The sequence below is a fragment of the Protopterus annectens genome, chromosome 17.part0 (genome assembly GCF_019279795.1).
Source record: "Protopterus annectens isolate FY-2018-M chromosome 17.part0, PAN1.0, whole genome shotgun sequence".
NCBI lineage: Eukaryota > Metazoa > Chordata > Ceratodontiformes > Protopteridae > Protopterus > Protopterus annectens.
In genome coordinates, this window is record NC_056751.1 from 126,199,795 (window position 1) to 126,224,596 (window position 24,802).

Below are 24,802 nucleotides of genomic sequence, written 5' to 3' on the forward strand. Positions count from 1 at the left end.
AAATCATTAACAATGGAGTCGGTGATTTTGGAAGTTATTTCCTTCAACTTGGAAATTCGCGCCTCATCGTCTTTAAGTAAACGAGTAACTCGAGCCAAGTCCTGTCAAACTCCAAATGAAAGGGTGAATTAGGCTCATCACCCTGTGGAAATTGCCATAAATGTCCCTTGGGCACCTGTGGCCTATCCGTTGTGTAGTTGGAGCATTTTAAACTTGAATAAATTCTTTTCCAAAACAGATTTGTTCACAAAGTTTCATAAAAGAACCATCCTGGTGCTACATATATTCCTTCGCTGCCCCAACTTCACTGTTGTCGAGCCAGTTAATCAACTGACTTTTTTAGAAACAAAATCCCCATTATTGTTGACACTGCCAGTGCCAGAACTTGCATGACTGCTTTTCACACAGGCTGCAGGGAGAAGTTCCAACTGATCTTGTATGTTTACAGGTGTAGTCAGCCATAGAAACACCTCCACCATCATGCACACTGTTGTAATTCACTAAAGCCTGGGTCAAAAGCTAAATAAGAGCCACAAGATTTCCAGGTTCAGTCAGTTGAAGTTCGGCTCAAACTTTGAGAGCTAACTTCAGACATAACCAAAACAAATGCATAAATCAAATAAAAATATACCAAAAACGCAAGAAATGGTTATGAACGTAAACTTCAGGCAAAATAAAAAAATGAACATGGAATAGTCCACAGAGCAATCCAAAACACTTGCCATAGCACATGAAAAAACTTGAGCACTTTCGTCACAAAGTGACATCAGAACCAAGAACAGTAAAAAGGAAATCCTTTTATGTATAAAGGTGCCAAACAAATGCTAAACCCCTCCTCAAATTAGAGAAAACTTCCACAAAACTGCTAATGCAATCAATATTCTACAATAAAGAAAATCCAGTTAAATGTACAAAATGCAGAATGTAAAATATCACAATAATATATAACAAAATATAGTTTTAATGAATATTAGCCCATCTTTTAAGCTCACTGGAAATAGTCATTCAAACTCTGAAAACTGCAGGTATTAAAGTGCAACTGCCAAAACATTTCCCTCTGCAGTAAAAAAAAAAAAAAAAAAAAAAAAATTCTGCTAGTCACGAGGAAAAACTTGTCTAAAACCAGCACACAGGCCAGCGTGTCTAGCCAGGGCACTTTTGTTATTTTTCCTGATGCTGTAGTCGTGCTGGTAAATTCTTTAAGGGAATTGACAGTCTTACTGATTATAGAAAGCAGTGCAGGAGTCGTACAGGGCAAGATGCAACAACCTCTCAGAATCCATTAAACATGTCCCCATTAAGCACAGTGAATGACATAACTGGAGCACACGACTGCTTTAAACACCTTAAAAGGTAAAGGATTTTTTCCAGGCACTTTATCACTTGTGACGTAGGCAAATTTACATTCATATAAAAGAAAGCACACTAACATTTTACTTCACATATATTGCTATATACCTAAGCAACATTACTTAAATTATTGAATTCCTGTCTTCTCTAAACTGGCATTTTTATTAAACCATCACTTGCTACCTAGGCACTACATAGGCAATCATAAATTTATACAAATGAAAAACCACACCAAGACAATCCTAGTAGCAAGCATTTTACATCACAAACCATACTGACACTCCCAGTTGCAAACATACATTACTTATCTACCCAAACTTTTTCAGTCAGACATGATTTATCCTCAGTGTTGTCTACCCTGAAATGACTAAATTTACTGTACATGTGACTGGCAGATTTTGAACACTAGTTTTGTTAGAGCGTTGGAGATTAGGAAAATCTGGAAACATTTTGAGACTTTCTAGAACTGAAAGGCATTCAGTTTTAGGTATGTATTAAATACTTTTGTCTACCAGTGTAAGCCAACATTTTTTCTGACAATCACTGATAAATTTCCCTTTTCCCATCAGTGTCCCTTTTTTGAAACAATTGAGTGACTTTTCCAGTGTCTGAGACACTTGCTCGAAGTTTTGCATATCAGTTTCTTGCTTGGAAACCTTTTGGGTGATGCTGATATTTCCATCTGTAATCTCACCCAGTACTATTTCTGCATAATCTGATACTACCCCTGGTACAACTGTGACCTGTAATTTAGGCAGTGGTCTTCATTTCAATTTAGGAATGCATTTTGCTGGCTACATATTGCCTTAGCTTTTGAATTAAGAAATGGTATTCTTTGAAGTCTGCATCTTTGAAAAATGTGCATCAGATGCACTAAAACTATATTTTTGTACAATAAGAGCTGCAGAAAAGTATTTTGTGAGGAAGCATTTTGTTTTTACATATGGATCCTGACCGTATATTTTTTTTGTACATTACTACATCACTGAGAATATTTACAAACAGTAGCAAGTGCTTTTCCTGGCAAACCCCACTTGTTGTCCAGTAACGTTTTTGGAGTGAAGTTTTAATTGGTATTCTTTTGGTGAGACTGCTCAGTTTTACACTTCATGCACATTTGGACTTTCGTAATCCAGCCCGTTTAAGTCGCTGGCATTGACAAATGCTTGCTGTGCTCCATCTGTGTTTATGTATCTCATTCATTTGCTAGTGCATGCCCTCTTTGTTTTCTGCCAGTTAAGGCATTGCACCCATATTTTCAAACAATGGATACTGTGATGCAGTATTCGGGGTTTTGTGGAACTTATTTTTATTGTATTTCATTGTAGCATTCCTAATATTCTCAGGGAAAGTGTTTCATCTAAAATTTTAGCTCCTTCCTACATTCACCTTTCTAGTTGCTCCATTACCTTATGCCAGTTGGACATTTGAGTCCTGCATAAATTAAAAGCAGGTTATTCCCAGGACACAGCATACAGGTATGCCGGTTGCTTGCTCTGTCCGGAGTGTAGAGGGTGTTTTTATATGGTATTTTCAGACTCACGAAAATATTTGCACCTTCAGGGTACTTAACATGGCGTTCCTCCTCATCTGAGCTCACGAAAATGCATTTCTTAAGGGGTCTCCCTATCTGGAGGCCTTTACCATCACCTGCTTCCATGGGAACTCCTCTGAAGTTGCAATTAATGTGGATAATGCATGGTTGTAAAATATGGATTATCCAACTTCTAGTGAAGTATTGACGAGGCTAGGCAGATCCTGGCTATAGAATTGCTTTCTAAGTTATTTTCAATGTACTAGAAGCAGTTAAGTGGCAATAAATGCATCGTACCTTAAGATACATAGTATAGGGACAGTGTGCATGGTCTAAAATAGTGATTTCCAGTGCATATATAAATTACTCTAATCAGCCCATATGCTTCTCTACTATTAGTCTTCAAAAGGAACAGGTAGTGTAGCAGAAAGCCACCCCACCACCATGGGAAGGTTGGTTGAAGGCTATTCTTTCACAGTCAGTGCTGATAGTCTGACACTTGCACTGTAATTCAAATTCTGGTCACTCGCAGAAGTAGAGCCTGTTGGCCAGTCCCTACATTAGCTCCAGCAGACTGGTCATTGTCAGTGTATTGGCTGAGAAGACTGAAACAAATGTAATATTGTATTCATCAGGACTGGCTGATTGTATTGGGAGAATTTGTAAATAAGTTTAACTTTAAATGAGTATGACAGTTGTCATTTGGTGATCTTGACATTCATATTTAGTGATCAGGAGATCTTGTGATACAAATTAGTGATTACTTCCATGTGGTGTGCACATTGTGTTTTTTCTTCCCATATGTGATTGCAGTGCTTGCTAAAGTTTGTCAATTCACCCATTGAAATTCATCCTTGTGCATCACTCTACTTTTAAATTTGCTTTAACAATGCCAGGTCAGAGCTGATACAAGTAGATATAAAGACGGAGTAGACTGCTATGCACATTGAATGTAAACATATTAGCCTGGCACATACAGGTCTGTAGTACTGTATATAGTAAGCTAACTTTTTGTAATTGCTGCCTGGGTCTGTTTCTTTACAGGAATCAAATCAGACTGCATAGCAGTAGATTGGATTGGCAGAAACCTGTACTGGACTGATGGAGAGGCTAGTCAGATTTTGGCAATAGGACTAAATTCCAAGTCGAGTACAGCTCCACAATATACTGTTGTGATGGATGAACATTTGGACCAGCCTCGCTCTCTAGCTTTGCATCCACTTGCCGGGTAAGATGGTAGAATTTGTTGCACACACCCCTTTCTTTGTATTTAAGAAAATGCCCCTGAAAACTGAAAGAATGCTCATTGATTTCATTCTGGTATGAAATGCAAGAGTAACAAATCTTCACTTTAATAAATGTTAACCTGCGTCTTCAACTGATACCAGATTGTACATTTTAGATCATCCTGTAATTTTCTTCACCTCAGCTTCCTTCAATTTTTTCACTTGACATTTTCCTGAGAATGGCCTAGTCAGCTAATATAGGTTTGCAAGTCATTAGGCCAAAAATAAACTGGTTCGTATGCCAGTGTTTCATATGATTTTGCATTGCTTTTGTAAGATCTATGCACAAATCTTAAATCCGGGATGCACTTTTCCTAAGTACTGTTTACCAAAATGCTAACTTAATTGCAATTTAGCAAGAGATGTACTATTGATATGCAGGTCACAAGTCACACCTTGTACCGTTTAGTCTCCAAGGCGCATGAAGTGGCACTTGTTGAAGGCAGGTAAATCACAAATTAAGGTTTACAAATTAGTTTCACCACTTATGTAAGGACTATACCATTGGTGTGTGTCTATGGAGTTGAGTATAAATCTGGTGCTGTTATGGTAAGTAGTCAAACAGCTTTCATATCCTGCAATGAAAAATGGTGTATTGCATCTCGGACCTCCCCACAACTGTTTCTATTTTTCCAGTTTTGTTCTAGTCTTTAATCTCAGTGGGTGCAATTTTGGCTTTTATGCAACGTGTACAATTATAATGGCGTACTTTTTTCTGAATGTGAGGTGAATAAAGATGTAGGGTTCCATCAAGTCACATTGGTGCAGAGACAGTTTTATATACATTAAGTGAAGTATTTGTACACAATCTGAATTTATAGTACAAAGGACCTTAAAACAACATGCACAATAAGTCGCATTCATTCAGAACATTCCACCTTATAGTTTGAATCCTTTAAGTTAAGGAAAATTGAATATATTATACCCAATGTGGTAAGTTCATCTCTTGCCTCCCTGGTGTAAAGGTGCAAGGAAACATTGTGACAAATTACTTCGGTTCTTGCTGGAGATGGTTTTGTCTGAAAAATTTCCTGTTGTGGACATAAGACTGACATTTTCTCAACTGCAACAGGAAGTCTGCAAAATTTGTAGTGTTCTGTCCATTTTTCTTAATATGCTTATGGTTTTGCTCCGCATTTTAGCGGTAGAGTGCAGCTTGTCACTTGCTGTTTTTATTACTTGAAAGTGATTGGCTCATTTGAGCTCTCCTTTTAAGCCACTGGTGGAAACTGCAAAAATTGTTAGTACATGTTCATTTCCTCTGACACCAATTATCTGGATTTTGCGCATTAGTATTGCCCCTTGGTGAGTATCACTTTGTTTTTTTCATTAAGTTGGATTTCATTACATTTCATCATTGCAGTTTACATACTAGGATTTCATTACATTTCATCATTGCAGTTTACATACTAGTCTGTTTTTTTTTTTATTTAAAGGAAGAAATGCATTATGATCAAAGCTTGTCTTCAAATTTTAAAAACTAGTTTGCATTAAAGTGAGAAGACACATGCTTAAATATAACCATTCCCTTAGTCACTTTCTATGTACCTCTCTGGTGTTGGATGGATATTAAAGTGAAAAAGCAAACACCAGTACTATTTGCAGGTTGCTGACATAGCCATATGCATTCTTTCTCATCTCCACCCAAACAAGCACATTCTGTACACCCTTCTGAAGCATGGGGACAAAAACAAATGAACAAATGTCCAGTGTAATGCACTTCAACTAGTCAGACATGCATAAGCATCATGCTTCCTTACCCCTATCCCCAAAGGATGCACATCTGTATACACACCTAATGCTTACAAGGAAAGAGGAAACGGTGATCACAGTAATGTAATCTGTGTTGCTCCTAGATCACATACTGTCCTTTACAAAAGCTATAGTGAATTTTGCACACCACCTCAGTTTTGAGGAAAGTTAAAAAAAAACTATCCTTGGTCCCCACTCAAGCTTTAGTGATCTTGTGTGCACATATCTGAGGAGGGACAGTTTCAAGCTAGGTGAAGTTCAGAGTAGTAGTTGAGGATTGCCCCTCCCAACCACACACCCGCACTAAACCTGTAAAAATTCTCTTATGTAATCAAGGATCTGGCCCTCTGAAGATAAGGGTTTAGATTTATCTAGTGTATTATTTTTGAAACCTATCTGACATTACTTTTATTGATAGAATATATTTACATATCCATCTACAGATAAAATGATGGTTCTGTAGCCCAGGCACTGCTAAGCAAGGTCTGTCACATGTACATGCACTCGCATTCTGCAGGCTTGTCTACAAGCAGATGAAAGCCAGTTGTGACCTATCCTGTCTTAAAGGTGTTGGAGTTGATACACCTGGATGAAACAGAAGCATGCAGACGTCCGACAGAAATCTTGGCAAATAAATTTACTAAAGAGCCAAGTAATGCAATAAGTCTCTCGCCACTATGTGCCAATATCTTTCTCAAATCCTCCTCAGCCAACACAGGATGCATACACATTGTGCACATTGCTTATGTTTGACAGTGATAGAAAGTGACAGACTATGGTTAGCTTGTTAGATCTAGATGCAGCTTCTAACACACAGCCATACATGCACAAACAAGAACAATGATTAATTTGCACTGTTTTCAGCAAATGTAGGACTGTGCTTCTGTCAAGCCAGATCAGGGACTGATTTATCCTTGCTGTTTGATTAGTTTTATCCACAAATGGGCTGTGTGCCCATTATTCACAGCAATTTTGATTATGCGTACCTCGGCTGTCTGATTAAAAATGGACACAGTAAATTACAGCAACTTTGCACAAACACCTTCTAGTTTTGTAAAGCCGGTTTAGCTTGATCTTGATGGCAGGGTAAGGCTCCTTGACAAATGGCCCGTGCTCCCAGCAACTGTGGTAATTTTAACTGTGTATATTTCAATGTTGAGAATATCTACAGTAATATTTCAAGTTTTTTTACATGAATGCTCAATAGTAGCAGTGATGTATAACATTGTTCACATAAATACACGAATGTTCTTCATGGCCAGCAATGGCTGTTTAAGCAAAAACAGTGGATACCTGCATTAATTTTCAACCCCTGCACGCAATGGCACATGCATGCCCATTAAGTACAGGATATTGACTATGTATCTCAGATGTTTGAGAATAGTGAATGAATAGCTACAGTAATTGAGAAAGGAAGTTAGATGCATGTAGTGTAATCTGTCAACGCAGCATGCAATGTACCAGCAAACACAGCAGCTTGGAGGGTATATATCAGATAGCCATGGTCAAGAGTGAAGAAAATGAAGTGGCTACAGTAAAATTCGGCTCACTTCTGACTGATGCTTACACTGTCTGCTGCAATACCCCCTACATGAGTGCACACACACAACTTGCAGATTAAAGCCACTTTATTGACATGTACACCAGATGTCTGAATCTAAGTGAATGATTACATCATGATCACAAAAATGTATTTCATCTCATGTCATACATTTATATTCTACCAGACCCATGCAAATATTCTGAAATACTCTGCTGTATCACCATCCTACAGACTGCAGCTTGCTAGCAGCAGCCACAGGACCACAATCACACAGACAGCACAGTGCATTAATATTTGTTTAAAAATAAAACTCTGCTTATATCCATGTCTGTCCACAAATGACTCTTCCTTGATTTATCCAAAGAAACTTTAACCAATGGAAAAAATCGCTTTATTTTATCCAGTCCAGCTCAACCCATCCAGCCTCTATTTCAGCTCCAAAACAGCAAGTCTATGCAAATTCTGTATGGGGGGGGGGGTGGATTTAAATTGTTCAGTTATTTTGAAAACTGACCATCTGTGTTATCATACATTTTTATTAGAAATGTGCACTTTTACCCAGCAGTGCATACACAAACTTCCAAGCCCTGAAATAAGTTTTAACATGAGTGAGAATTAACAAAACATTAAAATTTAAATTTTAAGAGCTGTTTCAATTTGTCAAAGCTGTAGCCTAGTGTCACTATCTGGCATTGATTGTATCTTACTAGCGCTGACTGTCCAGGTGCCACTTAATTGGATACCATTGCTTTTACCATAAACCTTTGTCATTCTTTCTTCACCATTGTGGGCAACCCTTTTATGATCAGAATTCTCTGACCCCTGTGCCTGAATCATTCTAAAAAATTAAGTTATGCCAGAAGATGCAGTCTAAGCCTTACTAGTTTTCTACTTCTAAAGTTCCAAAATGATACTTGACACACTTGCACAATGCTCATTTCATGTGCTTATGATCTTCACTGCGACACCCACCACAGTCACTATTGTGATGCAACTGTCCTTAGAAAAGATTACTTTTGGCAATTGTGTAGGCCCATGTGTGAATGTACTTTTTCTTGCCGCTGCACCCAGCTCCTTATTTCAGTTGATTCTTAACGGTGTCTACAGCCGAGAATTTGATTGAACCACTGATGTTCTTCATCTCACATTGCTGCAGTCATAACCTGTGGGTAGTCCGCTGTCCTCAGTCGGCCCGAATACCAAAGTGTTAGGCTGGTGTCGGTCATGTTCGCTCAGATCTGACGTCAGTATGCCGTGGTACTAAAGCGCATGACCGATGCCATATCCTCAGTCTTTCTTGCCGCATGGTCCGAAGCAGAAGCAGCGTTTTGCAAGTGCCATTCGGCGTCCTGAAATTTTCGTATTCTGATTTTCAGACTGAAGACCAAGTTGGGCTAAGTACCCCGTTGGGGAATATTTTTGTCTTTTCTTGCCTCAGTTAAATCCGGATGTCAGAAAAAGTGAATAATTGTATTTCTTGTGGGAAACAGATACCTCATAGGGATTACCACTCTCTTTGTATTCCTTGCTTGGGGCCTGAGCACGACGTAGTCTGGTGTCGCTTTTGTGCTAGATTTAATAAGCGCACCATTAAACGCAGGTTAGATTGTGCTAGGCTTGTCTTCGGTAAGCGGTATAATTACAATATGCCATCGGATCCTCCAACGCCCGCTACCGCTAAGAAGCGTAAGGAAAAATCGTTAAAGTCCAAGCAGGATGAGTCGTCCGTTACGTACGCCGGTTCTTTAGAAACTACGGTAGAATCTGTGGATCCAGCCGAGGTTTCAGCTGAGTCTCAGGGGGAGCCTTTAGTTTTGCAGGATGTGGCCTCTCAGGAGTCTGGTCAAGCTGAGGGGGCCTCTCAGGTCTCTGTAGTCCCTTCTTTGCATAAGGTGGTTAGGCCTTCTACTTCTGTCTCTAAGGTACCTTCCAAGGTCAGGCCTGGTTTGTCTTCCTCTGGCGTCTGCCCTAGTTCTGCAGGTTCTGTACCTAAAAAGCATATGCTGAAAATGGCAGAAGATTTAATTACCTTAATCAGGGGTCCTTTGCCCCCTCCAGATAAGAGGCCTATGGTGGAGCCCGAGGTGGAAGGATTGGAGCATTCCTCAGATTACTCAGAGTCTTCAGCTGAAGACATTCAGGATTTTCCTCCTTATTCTGATTCAGATGCAGAGGATTCTAGTCCTTCTGCTTCCCCCCCAGAGGATTTTTCTTTTTCTGAAACCCTGCATTCCATGAGAGAGCATTTTAAGTGGGAAGGTCAGGATTTCTCAGATTCCAGAAAGAGACTTAGGGAATTTTTGTTTTTACCACAGCATAGGCCCTTGGCTATACCCCCTGTTTTGGATGTTGTTCAGGATGTTTTCTCTGAAGCTTCCCTTAATCCTGATTCTTTGCCTCCTGCCCCGGTCAAGCCAGACAGGTATTAGAGTGCCTGAGGCTCATAAATATTTGTATAAGAGCCCGAGAGCTGACCCGGAAACTATTAGCCAGGGACCTAAGGGTGTCAGGGCTTCTGTTGTAAAGAATCCAGTTCCTATGGATAAAGATTCTAGAGCTTTGGATAGGTGGGGTAAAAAAGTGTATACCTCTTCCACTCTAGCAATGAGGGCTTTGAATTGCCAGTTTCATATGCTGAAGTACCAGAATTTTCTCCTAAGTCAGTTGAAATCTAAGGTAGATGCTTTGGCAGAGGGCATTGAGTGTAAGGAATTGCAGGATTTAGTTCATGCCTCTGATCAGGTTGGGTAAGCATTCTTTGCAGTGTGGTTTTGATGCTCTTCAGGCCTCTTCCAGGGTGGCTGCCACTGGATCAGTTATTCGTAGGCACGCCTGGCTTAAGGATCAGAACTTGTCAGAGCATGTTAAAGCTCGAATTTTGGATGCTCCCCTTCAGTCTGAAGTTCTGTTTGGTTCTCCTGTGGAGTCAGTTTTGAAGAAAATGGAAGACAAAGCTAAGTCTATGCAAACAGTTAAGGATTTTTTACAGGTGCAGCCCCCTAAGTTCAGCAGAAATTGGCCTACTAAGGGATGGGCTTATCCTTCTGATTTACAGTCTAGGGGCAGATCTAGACGTGGTAGGGGCAGAGCTCATGCTCAAGGTTCTTTCAGGCCTAGGACGTGGAGTTCCCCTGCACGATCTTCAGGTGAGGGCAGGGCCAGCCTTTCGTAAACAGACCCAATGACCTGTATCTCCAGCTGCCAGATCCCTCCTGTCTGGCAGCTCCTCTGGGAGGAAAGTTGGCACTTTTCAGGCAAAATTGGCTTTTAGTCACTCAGGACAAATGGGTGTTGGACATTATAGATCGAGGCTACAAGTTTTATTTTCACACCTTGCCTCCTTTCAAAGGCATGCCAGACGTTCCTTCTCAGCAAAAGGTGGAGGCTCACAAACAGATTGCTTTACTTCTAAAAATGGGGGCTATCCAGGAGGTCCCTCCGTCAGAAGTAGGCCTAGGATTTTATTCTCTCCTGTTTCTTGTACCAAAGAAAGGAAACACTTGGAGGGCAATTCTGGATTTGTCTATTCTCAACACATACCTGGACATTCCAAAATTCAAGATGTTAACTTTGCAAGGCAAAGATCACTGGATGGTAACTCTGGATCTCAAAAAGGCTTATCTTCACATTCCTATCAGGCCCAGCTGCAGGAGGTTCCTGCGTTTTCGGGCTGGGACTTTACATTATCAGTTCTCTGCATTGCCCTTTGGCTTATCTACTGCGCCCAGGGTGTTCACAAAGGTCCTGGCACCGGTGATAGCCTTCTTAAGGTTAAGGGGAATACAAATTTACCCTTATTTGGACGATTGCCTGATTCTGGCTCAAGACAGTCGTTACTTCACCATCTACAGTATGTTATGGCAGTGTTAAGGTGCCTAGGGTATTCTGTGAATGAAACAAAGTCCAGTCTAGTACCCTCTCAGGACATGTGCTTTCTGGGTGTGAGACTGAATACAGCCTCTCAGATGGCATTTTTGACCCCAGACAAACAAAGAAATCTTACCCTTTACTTCCAACAAATGTCTCTACGGTCCAGGCTGACTGCAAGGACAGTCCTTCAAGCCTTGGGGTTCATGGCATCTTGTATTCTGGTGCTTCCCAATGCCAAACTGCATATGAGGAAGCTACAATGGTATCTCAAAAGCGTATGGACTCAACACTGCCACGATTTGGACACTGTCATTCAGATGATACCTTGCATCCAAAGGGAATTTTTGTGGTGGGCTCAGGAATGTCAACTAAACAAGGGACTCTGTGACCCGACCAGAGGCGAGTCAGATCTTAACGACAGATGCCTCAGACATGGCTTGGGGAGCACACTTCAATGGAAAATGGGTTCAAGACACGTGGCCTGCCAGACTACAACATTTGCATATCAACATGAAGGAGATGTTAGCAGTCCAATTTGCATTGATGGCTTTCAAGGATCTACTTCACCCAGGACAAGTGTTGATTCAGACAGACAACACAACAGTCATGTGGTACATCAACAAGCAGGGGGTACCCATTCTACCCTCTTTGCAGACAAGCTATGATTTTGTGGGAGACTGCTCTCAGTTTGCACCTCACCCTTCAGGCAAGGTTTCTGCCAGGAGCACAGAACTCCTTAGCAGATGTTTTGAGCAGACAGATGGTGGATCCCCACGAGTGGAAATTGGATACTCATGTTTTTCAACAGTTGACGGTGGCGTGGGGGACTCCAGACATAGATCTGTTCGCTTCTCCACTGAATTACCAACTGCCAAAGTTTTGCACAAAGCTGTTTCACCCAAAAGCTTGGAAAGTGGATGCTCTATCATTCAGTTGGAACAACCTTCACGTTTATGCCTTTCCTCCTCTGCCTCTCCTTCCCAAGGTGCTCCTAAAGGTCAGGCAGGACAAGCCTTGCATGATTCTGATAGCTCCAGATTGGCCACGGCAGCACTGGTACCCTCTGCTGAGGACTTTAGTATGGGAGCCTCCTTGGCCTTTGCCTTCAATTCCACACCTTTTGTCCCAGGCAAGCAATCATTTCCGCAATGTCAGGATTCAGTCCCTGCATCTGACAGCCTGGCGTATTCTGTTTTAGACCCTGGGGGGTCGCAGCTTCCTCAAGTTTTGAATGTCATTTTGGAGGCCAGACGGCCTAGTACAAGGAAAGTTTATGCTGATAAATGGAGGAGATTTTTTCTTTGGAGCAAAACAAGGAGCTTTGATGTTTCAGTGCCTAATTTGAGTGTTTCACTTCAGTATCTTACAGAATTATTAGACAAGGGTTTGTCTTTCTCCTCTGTAAAAGTTCATGCTGCAGCCATTTCTGCTCACTATGACTGTGACCCACCATTATTCTCTCACCCTTTGTTCAAGCAATTTCTTAGAGGGGCAAAGAACATAAGACCCCCAATGAGCGCCTACTCCTTCCTGGGATCTCAATTTTGTGTTGGAAAAGCTCACTTTACCTCCTTTTGAACCTGCAGCTACTTCAGAGTTGAAGTTTTTGTCTTGGAAGACTGCTTTTTTGTTGGCCATTACGTCTGCTAGAAGGGTATCTGAATTACAGGCTCTAATGGCAGTTGAACCCTTCCTGATATTTCATAAGGATAGGGTCTCACTACGTACTAATCCTACTTTTATGCCTAAAGTTGTTTCTAATGTGGCTATTCATCTGCCTACATTTTATGCTGATCCCCAAAATAAGGGGGAGAAAATTTTGCATTCTTTGGACATTCACAGGCAGTTACGTTATTATTTGAGCAGAACTAAAGGGTTCAGACAGTCCCAACAGTTATTCATTTCTTTTGCCTTGGGATCTCAAGGAAAACCTGTTTCAAAACAAACTATTTCTAAGTGGATTGGCCATTGCATTGCTTTTTGTTCTCATCATGGTAAGGAGGTTCTGGCTGGAATCAGACCTCATTCCACTAGGGCTACTGCCACTTCTACTGCTTTTTTAAGGGGAGTAGCTACTAAGGATATTTTGGAGGCAGCTACCTGGAGTTCAGTGCACACTTTCTAAACATTACCATCTTCCTCTTTATTCCAAATCTAGGGCTGGGTTTGCCACTGCAGTTTTACAGGGCATGTTAGCAGCTCCTAATGCTATCTGATTTTACCAACCTCCCTTTACCTTTGCTTTGGGATTCTACCCACAGGTTATGACTGCAGCAATGTGAGATGAAGAACATAGTACAGTTTTGTACCTACCATAAATGTAGATGTTCGAAGATCCGCATTGCTGCAGTCCAATTTACCCTCCCTCCTTCCCCTCTGTAGTTTGGGGTGGCTGTGTGGTTTGTGGTGTATCTATTGTTGCTATTTTGGTGATTGGGTATTTTTCTGTTTTTGGCTATGGCCTTTCCTTTTAAGGCCTTCTGACATCTGGGGCAAGAAAGACTGAGGATATGGCGTCGGTCATGCGCTTTAGTACCACGGCGTACTGACGTCGGATCTGAGCGACCATGACCGACGCCAGCCTAACACTTTGGTATTCGGGCCGACCGAGGACAGCGGACTACCCACAGGTTATGACTGCAGCAATGTGGATCTTCGAACATCTACATTTATGGTAGGTACAAAACTGTACTTTTCTGGTAAGTACTCCTTCCTTATCTATGGCTTGAAACAACTCTTTACTCAGTTTTTCCTTCAGTTTTCTTCTGTTTCACCTTCGGGTTTTGGGGTTAAGACACTGCAGTACCTCATTTTTCTTCAACAGTGGGTCTGTGTGCTACTCAGTTCTGACTGTCTTTTTGTTGTGTATAGAAGTGGAATGGATTTTCCTCCCTTTGAATTTATACACCTCAACTCTACAGACACAAGCTAAATACTCTATGGGTTGCCAACTGGCTTACTGACAGAACCCACATTGTAAAAGTAGCAGACTCCAAATCCAGCTCCAGAGAAGTGCCAAGTGGGAGTACCTCTGGGTTCAGTCCTGTGGCTGCTCTTGTTTGGCATATACTTCTCTGAAGTACAGGCCAACACTAAGGGACTCTGGCTAACAAAGTTCGCAGATGACTGCAAACTGGGAGCCATTACTGAATCCCCAAATGATGTGGATACTCTACAAAAGGGCCTTACAGAAACATGCTTGGTGCCAGAGCCATGGGCTCAAGCTTAATGCCAAGAAATGTGTAGTTATCCCCTTTAGGAAAAAACATGTACCCATGAATTACCACACAGGTGGCAGTACACTAAACACAAAGTGTGATAAGAGACTTGGGGACACAGGTGGACAGTGGTCTCGCCTTCAATAACCACATTGTGGCACACCTCATCACTAAGGGCTTTTCATCCAGAAAAAAGGTAATTGTCCGACTGTACTAATCCATCATTAGACCCATTATAGAATACAGCGCCCCAATTGGTATGTACCTCTCAAGACATCTGCAACAACTGGAAAGGCTGCAGAAATACCTCACTAAAAGAATCACAGGCCTAAAGCAGACGCCCTATGCTGACTGCCTTAAGCTCCAGCTATACTCTGTCCTGTATTGTCTACTCTGAGGTGATCTCTGCTTAACATACAAGGCCATGTCAAACCCAGAGTCTTTGGACATGTTGCACTTAAATACCTATCCCTCAGAGCCGCACACTCCAGGGATCTAAACCTTATCACAATAAACAAAACCTGCTGGAAGGATATGATCATCATGTTTCACTGTTGCAGTCATGACTGTAGGGTTCTCCCCTGCCGGCAGGCAGCCCTCGGTTGGCCAGAATCCCAAAGTTTGGGTCCGGCGTCGGCTCACAGCCGACGCCATCTTCTCCAGTCTTTCTTGCCGTTCGGTGATAGTTCATAAGTGCCGGTCGGCTGACTCCTGACTAATTTCTCTGATATACTTCGGTCCGAAGACTTTCTTCTCCACTCAAAGCTAAGTACCCCGTTGGGGAAACTTTTTTCTTGCTCCACTCCGATGTCAGAAAAAGTTAATAATTGTATTTCATGTGGGAAGCAAATTACCTCATAAGGATTTTCATTCTTACTGTATTCCTTGCTTAGGCCCTGACTACAACATAGCTAGTTGTCGGTTTTGTGCTAGATTCAATCAACGTATAATTAAGCAAAGGTACGATTTTGCTTTTCATTACTTCGGTAGGCGCTTAAACTACAAAATGTCATCTGATACGGTCCCAGCTACCGGAATTCACAAACGTCGCAAGGATAAAGACAGGCCTTCGAGGTCCAAATCTGATAGCGCATAGGCCGAGCCAGCTTCAGGTTCGACCGTCGGTGAGGTGCTTTTGCAGCCCCTGTCGTCTGACATTTCAGAACAGACGGCCGAAACTGACTCATGAGGAGCCAACCAGGCCTTTAAATATTTCTGTTGCAGGACCTTCGGACAATGCTCCTTCGGATGGGTCCGGAGCTGCTGTGCAGGTACCGGCTTCCGAAGGGGTTTTCAGGCCTACTCTGCTACTAGTAAAGGCAAAGACAAATACTCCTTCTAAATCAAAGACTTCAACACAGGCCTCTTCTGAACCGGCTCCCAAGTCACAGAAACAGTTACTCAAGATGGCGGAGGATTTACTTACTCTGATTCGGGGTTCACATCCCCTTCCAGACAAAAGGCCAAGGCAGGATGTTTATTATGATTCCTCTGATCAGGCTTCTGTTTCCTCGGTTTCTTCTGATCAGGAATATTCTTTCCCTCCTTATGAGGATTCTGATGCTGAAGAATCCATTCCTTCAGCTTCTCCCCCTGAGGATTTCTCTTTTGGGGAAACTTTGCATGAAATGAGGGAACATTTCCACTGGGAAGGACAGGAGTATTCGGAATCCAAGAAAAGACTGAGGGATTTTCTTCTTCCCTAACCTAGACCCTTGGCTATTCCTCCTGTTTTGGATATTGTGGATGATGCCTTTTCGGAGGCTAACTTTAACCCCTGACTCTTTTCCTCCTGCTCCTGTTAAACCTGATAGATATTACAGGGTTCCTGATTCCCATCAGTTTTTATACAAGAACCCTTCTGCTGACCCTGAAACCATTTCTCAGGGTCCTAAGGGAGTTAAGGCCGCTTCTGCCAAAAATCCCATTCCTACTGAAAAGGATTCTTGATCCTTTGAAAGATGGGGCAAAAAGGTGTACACCTCTGCTGCTTTGTCCATTAGGGCTTTAAACGGTCAGTTTCATATGCTTAAATACCAGCAATTTCTCTTGTCTGTCTTGAAACAAAAGCTTACTTCCATTTCTGTCTGTGCAGATAAGGAATTACATGACTTATTGCATGCCACTGAACAGGTTGGGAAGCATGGTTTACACTGTAGATTTGATGCCTTGGAGGCTTCTTGTAGGGCTGCGGCCTCCGGCACAGTCATTAGAAGGCATGCATGGCTAAAGGAACAAAATTTACCTGAACAAGTAAAGGCTAAATTATTGGATGCTCCTGTTCAGCATAATGTTTTGTTTGGATCAAAAGCTGAAGAGGTGATTAAAAAGATGGAGGATAAGGCGAACTCCATGCAAACAATTAAAGATTTCTTACAAGTACAGCCACCTAGATTTAGCAGGAATTGGCCTTCAAAAAATTGGTCCTTTCCCACTTCAGACAGGCCTCAGAGGGGTAGATATAGACGCTCCAGAGGGAGACCTCAAACACAAGCTGCTTATAGACCAAGACAGTGGACTGCTTCCACCCCTAGGGGAGGTGAGGACAGGTCACAATCTCAAAGGAAACAAACTCAATGACTCCCTCTGTTGGGCTACAGGAACTTCTTGCCTGGAAGCCCCTCTCTGAGGAAAACTCTCTATCAAAACTGGACTCAAATAACCCAAGACAAGTGGGTTTTGGATGTGGTTTTAAGAGGTTACAAATTCCATTTTCATACCTTGCCAAGGCCAAGCGGATGGCCAGACCTTCCAAAACATCAATGGACGGAGGCCTTAAACCAGGTGGAAGCTGTTTTGGCTATGAATGCCATAGAACTGGTTAGTCTTTCAGAGATGGGAAAAGGTTTTTACTCTAGGCTCTTTCTAGTCCCAAGGAAGCAAAACTCATGGAGACCCATTCTGGATCTGTCTGTCTTGAACACCTTTCTACAGATTCCAAAATTCAAGATGCTTACTCTACAGCAGCTACTTCCAATGCTGTCCAAAGATGCATGGATGGTAACTTTGGATTTAAAGGAGGCATATTTACACATTCCCATCAGGCAGGATCGTAGAAAATACCTCTGGTTCAAGGCCGGATCGAGGCACTTTCATTTCTCTGCGCTGCCCTTTGGATTGTCTACTGCACCCAGGGTCTTCACCAAATGCCTGGCTCCAGTAGTAGCTTACTGCAGACTCAAGGGAATTCAAATTTACCCTTATCTGGACGATTGTCTAATTCAGGCAGACAGCAAGGATGTCTTACTCCAGCATCTAGAATTTGTACAGAACCTCCTCAAGTTCCTGGGATTCTCTGTAAACAAAGTCAAATTTGACACAATCACAACAGATAACTTTTCTGGGTGCACTTCTAAACACCACAATCCAGGCATTTCTGACATCCAAAAAACAATTACAGCTGGCTTCAACTTTCAGAACCTTGGCAACTATAACTCAACTATCTGCAAGGAAATTCCTGCAGGCTTTGGGTTACATGGCCTCCTGCATCCTTCTCATACCATATGCAAGACTACACATGAGGGAAAGTACAGTGGTACCTAAAAAGTGTATGGTCTCAGCATTGCCACAGTTTAGACATACTGATCTCCGTCCTTCCTTGCCTTCAAAAGGAATTTCTTTGGTGGTCCAGGGCATGTGCTCTAAACAAAGGGAAACCCTTCCTTCTGCCTCCTGCCACTCAGATTCTAACCACGGACGCCTCGGATTATGCTTGGGGAGCCCATTTTCAGGTCAATTGTTTGCAGGGCCTTTGGACAAAGGATCAGAAGCACCTGCATATCAATTTAAAGGAAATGTTAGCTGTTCAGAAAGCTCTATTGGCCTTCAGGAATCTTTTACAACCAGGACAACTGCTAATACGGACAGACAACACCACAGTTATGTGGTACATAAACAAGCAAGGGGGATCTCATTCCTACCCCCTTTGCAGACTAGCCATGGATCTATGGAACACAGCTCTAGCTTGCTATCTGGATCTTCAAGCTCAGTTTCTACCAGGGAAACAAAACTTCCTGGCAGACAGTCTGAGCAGAAACCTTTCGGATCCACACGAGTGGATGCTGGACACCAAAATATTCAGGATAACAGCAGTCTGGGGATGTCCTCACATAGACCTCTTTGCATCCCATCTCAATCAACTACAGAATTTTTGCACCAGGACTTTCCACAGAGAAGCTTGGAAAGTGGATGCCCTGTCATTCAGTTGGAGGAACCTCTCGGGATATGCCTTTCCGCCTCTTCCTCTTCCAATGGTTTTATTGAAGATGAAACAGGACAAGCCCAAGATGATCATCTTGCTGGCTCCAAATTGGCCTCGGAAGTTTTGGTATCCAACTCTAAAAAAAACCTATGCCTGGAGCCCCCTTGGGTTTTACCTCCGTCTCCGAACCTTCTGTCCCAACATCAGGGTCAGGTTCTACACATGTCAGAACTCAGCCTGGCGGCCTGGTTAATCCAGGGCCTTTGATTTCTTCTTTACTGCCCAAGCAGGTTATGGATGTCATTTTAGAAGCCAGACGTCCTAGCACTAGAAAATCTTATGCAGGAAAATGGAGAAGATTTTGTTCCTGGATGCAGGCTCAGGATTCTGATCCTCTTCTTCCTAACATTACTTTAATTTTACTTTACTTGACAGATCTCTTACATAAGGGGGTCTCTTTCTCTTCCATTAAGATACATGCCTTTGCTATTTCTGCTCATTATAATACAGACCCTCCCATCTTTTCCCACCAGCTCATGAGACAGTTTCTCAGAGGAGCTAAGAACTTAAGACCTCCTAGATCTCCTCCCATTCCTGCTTGGGATCTCAACTATGTTTTGGAAAAACTAACCTTGCCTCCTTTTGAGCCTGCTGCCTCTTCTGACATCAAGTTTTTATCTTGGAAGGCAGCTATCCTGTTAGCCCTAACCCCTGCCAGGAGAGTTTCAGAGTTATAAGCTCTTATGGCTGTGGAACCTTATATTATTTTTCATCAAGATAGGGTATCTTTGAGGACTAATCCTACCTTCATGCCTAAGGTGGTTTCCAAAGTGGCTTTAAATCAAACTATCCACTTGCCAACCTTTTTCCCCACTCCTCAAAATAAAGGGGAAAGGATCTTACATTCCTTGGATGTACACAGACAACTACGTTTTTACCTGAACAGAACCAAGGACATCAGAAAATCAGAACAATTGTTTCTTATGCTTCAAGTTCCCAAGGTAAAGCCATTTCAAAACGGACCATTTCTAAATGGATTGCTCATGGAATCAGATTTTTATTCTCACCATGGAAAGCCAATCCCAGGGAGTATACGGACTCATTCCACCAGAGCTGCTGCCACTTCTGTGTTCTTCCTCAGAGGAGTTCCTACCAAGGACATTTTGGAAGCTGCAACTTGGAGTTCAGTGCATACTTTTTCTAAGCACTACAATCTTACCTCTCTACTCTAAGTCTAGGGCAGACTTTGCCTCTGCAGTCTGGCAGGGCCTTTTAGCCGCCCCTTCCTCTTTATGACCACCTCCCTTTCTTTCAGCTTTGGGATTCTACCCCACAGTCATGACTGCAACAGTGAAACACTATGAACATAGTACAGTTGTGTACACCTACCATAAATGTAGATGTTGGAGTGTCTTCACTGTTGCAGTCTGGGTTTCCCTCCCTCCTGTCCCCTCTTATTTTTACTTTTGTGTATTTCCTTTTTTCACTATTCTTCTGAGGTGTATTTGCAAAGGTTATGGGACCTTTTTCATTTTGGGACTCCTGACATCTGGGGCAAGAAAAACTGGAGAAGATGGTGTCTGCTGTCAGCTTTGTACTCCCGGTGCTCTGTCAGGGAGCATGGTTGAACAGCCGACGCCGGACCCAGACTTTGGGATTCTGGCCAACCGAGGGCTGCCTGCCGGCAAGGGAGTACCCTACAGTCATGACTGCAACAGTGAAGACACAACATCTACATTTATGGTAGGTGTACACAACTGTAATTTCCTGACCCAGAGGCTCCCCAGACTCTGGAATAGACTGCCCATACATGTGAAGCAGAGTGCCTCCTTGGCTTCTTCAAAAGGAACCTTGATTGGTTGGGAGAAAGGAAATTCACCCCGGGGAATCACCTCCGTCACCCTGCTAGACAGGGGTCCAGGGAAGTAAATAGTGTGGGAAGAAATAGCCAGGTAATTGTTATGGCTAGGCTTGTATAGGCCCTAGTGCCGATAGCATAGTACCAACTTATGAACTTTGGTTTATAATCACCCAGGGCATTTTCTATCACACTGCTATTTTACACATTTCTATCAAGCTTTCTGGCTATTAACTGGTAGGTTACAGTTCTTCCATCTTGCAGCAGCATATCTCAGAACAGCTAGCTTTGCATAATAATCCTTGTAATTCATTTATTTTTCCTTTCTGTTTTGAACCAGAAAAGCAGCTCTCTAATTTATCAAGTTTCACAGATATAATAAAGCATAATTCAAATATACATTCTGCATTTAGTCTTTAGGAGATGCTTTGCATCTAGTGACTGGGAAAGTGTGCATTTTCAGTTAGAGGTGACCCTGGGTGAAAAGCTCCCACTACATCAGAAAAGCACAAGTTATACAGTTAACATGTCCTGTAAGATGACCTTTAGTTGTAAACGAAATGCATCTGCGAATGTGTAACAGTAGCTTACTGGCCATTGATGACCTACTGTTGTAATCTTCAATGGAGTACACAGACTAATGATTCTGAATTTCACACTAGCAGATATTACAACTACGTGTGAAATGTGTACACAAATTTGAGGTGGATCCTAGAAACCTATACTAAATATATCTACAGATGCACCGAAAAGGAAGGCAGTGACTGAGGCGGGGTGGTAACTGGGGGGTGCAAAGCAGATGTTGGCGCTAGATCCTGAAGACTTGAACTACAGTTAATGATTTGTTGCTATTGTTGCCTGCATAGTTTTATTGTAATGCCTTGTGGTTTCACCATAATCGTTTTATGGCTTAAAATAATTTTCCCCTTTATTTCCTATGTGGTGATGCACCTCCTTGTATTTCTTTGTGGAGTGCCCTCTGACCTTCATAAGGGATTCCACTAAGGCCCTCAGTTCAGTGAGGGAAAGCAATTTTGAGGACTGGGGTGTTCTAGTAATAGTGATGTCCAAATTGCTTTATTTCCGATCTAAATATTTTTACAAGTATAGCCCTGGTTTTAACTGTTTTATATAAAGTGCATGTATTTTAACTGATTATTGGCACTGAGGAAGGGGACAACCCGAATGCTTGGCCCACGCTTGTTTTAATAAATCTTAGTGTTTCTCCTTTTGTTTTTTTTCTTTGTTTCTCTGAACATAGTTTACCACAGTGTGTTTGTGACTTCTTTTCTAGTCCATGAAAAGAAGACAAGTAGGATTGATCATTGAAATTGCTACAACTAGTGACTAGAGTGTTTTATGTACAGAGACGGTCATAAAATATCAGGATTTGCAGACAAGATCAATGTGGAATGAAGATACCCAGACAGTTCCAATAGACATAGGAGCAACGGGTCTTAAAAAAAAAACTACAGTGTTAGTTAGATACGTTACCAATACATGTAACTCCATACGAACTGCAGGAGTCATTACCACTGCACACATTACAGGAGCTGCGAAGAGCAGTTTTGGATGACAAAGATTGAAACAATACTAATTTTGTGAACTTTAATCGTGCTTTGACTTAGGACTGGGGTTCATTCCTGTCATGGTAATAGAAATCCAAAATACTTGGAGAAATGAAAAAAAATGGCTAAACAGTATGGGCTGTTGGATGGATTGGCAGCAAATGGTAATTTCACTGCTTCAGACTATTGCATGTGGAAGTCTGAGTAAAACATTGAAGAGCTGTAATTATCGAAGTGCAGTTTTTGCCTTAACACATTTAGCATAGATGCATAGGATTGCAGTCTCCCTATGCAAGTTATCTCAACAATTGCAAAGAATTTCTGATCAGCATCCTGAAACTAAGATCATATGCAATGTTACACTGAGATGCATTTCAGAATTGTAGGTTGTATAATCAGCAGTGTGCGTAGGTGGGGTAATGTTGCCACTAAATTGTCTGCTATATTAGCTATATCCTTGGGACTGGAATATGCAATACAGTTATAAATTAGCTTGTGTGCATTGTTGGACATCTTTTGGTTAAATCAGGAAAAACTTGTAGGCTCCCTCTATCTGTAGTGACCTTAATCTCTTGTACTCTTCTTAACATGTTCTAAGAGTACTCAAGTTCCTCGCTGGCATATTATGGTGTGGTCCAGAAATGGAGATGGGAATTTCATACCAGTTTTCGACACTGCGTTTTTATATAGATTAAGGGAGTCTGACATTTATTTCCGAGTTTACCATTGTAGTTATAATGGATAGGTACCAACTTTTCTATGCAGGTATTCGGGTGCTGGTAAAATTTTAGTGGATGAACCAGCCCTCTCATTTGGGTTCATTTGTTAGAAGATTGTTGCTAATTTTGGTTAGGTCTTCTCTAGAACAAACATACTTCAGTTTGAAGTCACCAAAGCTGGTCTCATTTGGTGGGATAGCACCACTAGGTTTGATGGACATGATTGAGTTTTATGGTCAGATTTAACTGCAGGTGAAGAGATATGGGCCGGGATACAGACAGGCTAGTTTGCCCAGGACCAGGTAAAGGGCATCAGTCTCTCCAATGAGCAGTTTTGCAATTTACAATAAAGCGTTAATGTCTAGGAAATGCAAATTTTCTGTTTTAAGAGGTGTGTGCAAATTGAAATGTGGGCAGTTGCAGTCCCCTAGCATGAAGGCATTGGCTTGATATTTCACCCATCAGTGCTGGTAATTTAATTTTCTTGGTCTTTTGGGGACATTGAGGATGCATAGCTAGCAGTGAAGTAATATATTATGTTACTGGTTGCACGATCTCTAGGAACTCCAAGTTAGGCTTATGTGTAATTTTACTTGAGGTGATAGTATTCAGATGCACTCAATTATTAAAGGGTTTGGAGACCTAATAGATGTTTAAACCCTGTTATAAAGGGGAATATTGTCATTGCATTGAACCACGTCTCTGCACAAATATGAGTTGCAAAGATGGCCTCAAGTTCTGGCATCCTTATTTTTAGGTTATAAACATTGATTAGTGCCACCATTGTCAGTTTGAGTTTGTGGCAATGTCCAGCAGGGGGACTTGCCTAAAAAGGCACCGAGGGCATAAAAGACTTCTGCCAGTATGTAGAAGCCCTGGTATGAGACGTGTAAGCCATACTTGCCAAGCTAGGAAGTGTCATATATTCACTCATCCCAGGTTGACACTGGATCCCCTTAAAATGCCATCCAAGTACTTGGATAATTGCTAAAGCTGGTTACCTTAGTTTTCTAGGCATCTTTCTTGGTGAAGTAAAGTACTACAAAACTAGTTTTTCCTGCATGTAACAAATGCATAGCAAATACCATCATGTCTTGTTGCATGTCCATCACTTATGGTAATTCTGGCACATGGCTTCCACAAGACCATAGTCATTCGTTTGGTTTCTGTTGGTGCTATTGTGACATCAAGGATCCTGGTACTGGACAGACAATCTGCAGTCAACTGATCATTGAGTGTATATGCCTATACCTAAAGCATTTTCCTGGACAGAAGCATTGTTGGTCACCTTATAGGCTTGTCTACTTTCCCAGTAACTCTTGGGTAAACTGGCTCTTCAGTGCATGCAAAGGGACTGGTATAGCCTTGGGCGCTAGTGGCTTTGGCAGCTTTTTTTTTTTTACAACCTCCGCATTAGTTATGGGTTTAGCATTGCATCACTTCATGTGGTGGTGTGGTGATGCAAAAGGCTTGCCTCCATGTTTTATAAATTTGCACCTTTCTCATACTTATACTATCAATTGATGGTAGTAGTAATGAAGTCCATAAGCATAAAGCAGTTGACAATGATTTGACTGACCATGGATGGGATAAGAGCAGACTGAGCCATGTTAGTGAGTGGAGGACTAAGGCTTTTCACTGTACTCAAAAGGATTGGAGGAAGACTACAGTAGATCATGAAAATTTATCCAAAACTATTTTGGCTACCATCTAATCCAAGACCTTCACCCTAATCTAGCACTATTTAGTGAAAAGACAGAAATAGGTCTGCCTAGAATGAATATTGGTGATTAGTCTCTCTCCTGCTTGGCTACCAGTACTTACCCACTACAGGTGCACAGCTTGGGAATCTGTGACCCCCAAGTTCCTTCTTCCAAAGTAGTAATGTCATAAATGTTGCTGG

At 41.9% G+C, this 24,802-nt stretch overlaps 1 protein-coding gene across 1 annotated transcript in view; it reads left to right on the plus strand.

Moving 5' to 3' along the window:
• The window catches only part of LOC122791800 (low-density lipoprotein receptor-related protein 2-like), a 1,119,352-nt gene that overhangs the window by 853,675 nt on the left and 240,875 nt on the right, over window positions 1-24,802 (plus strand). Inside the window, exon 23 of the mRNA XM_044059752.1 lies at window positions 3,929-4,112. Within this exon, the coding sequence (XP_043915687.1) occupies window positions 3,929-4,112 (184 nt within the window). The remainder of the gene's footprint in view (window positions 1-3,928; window positions 4,113-24,802) is intronic.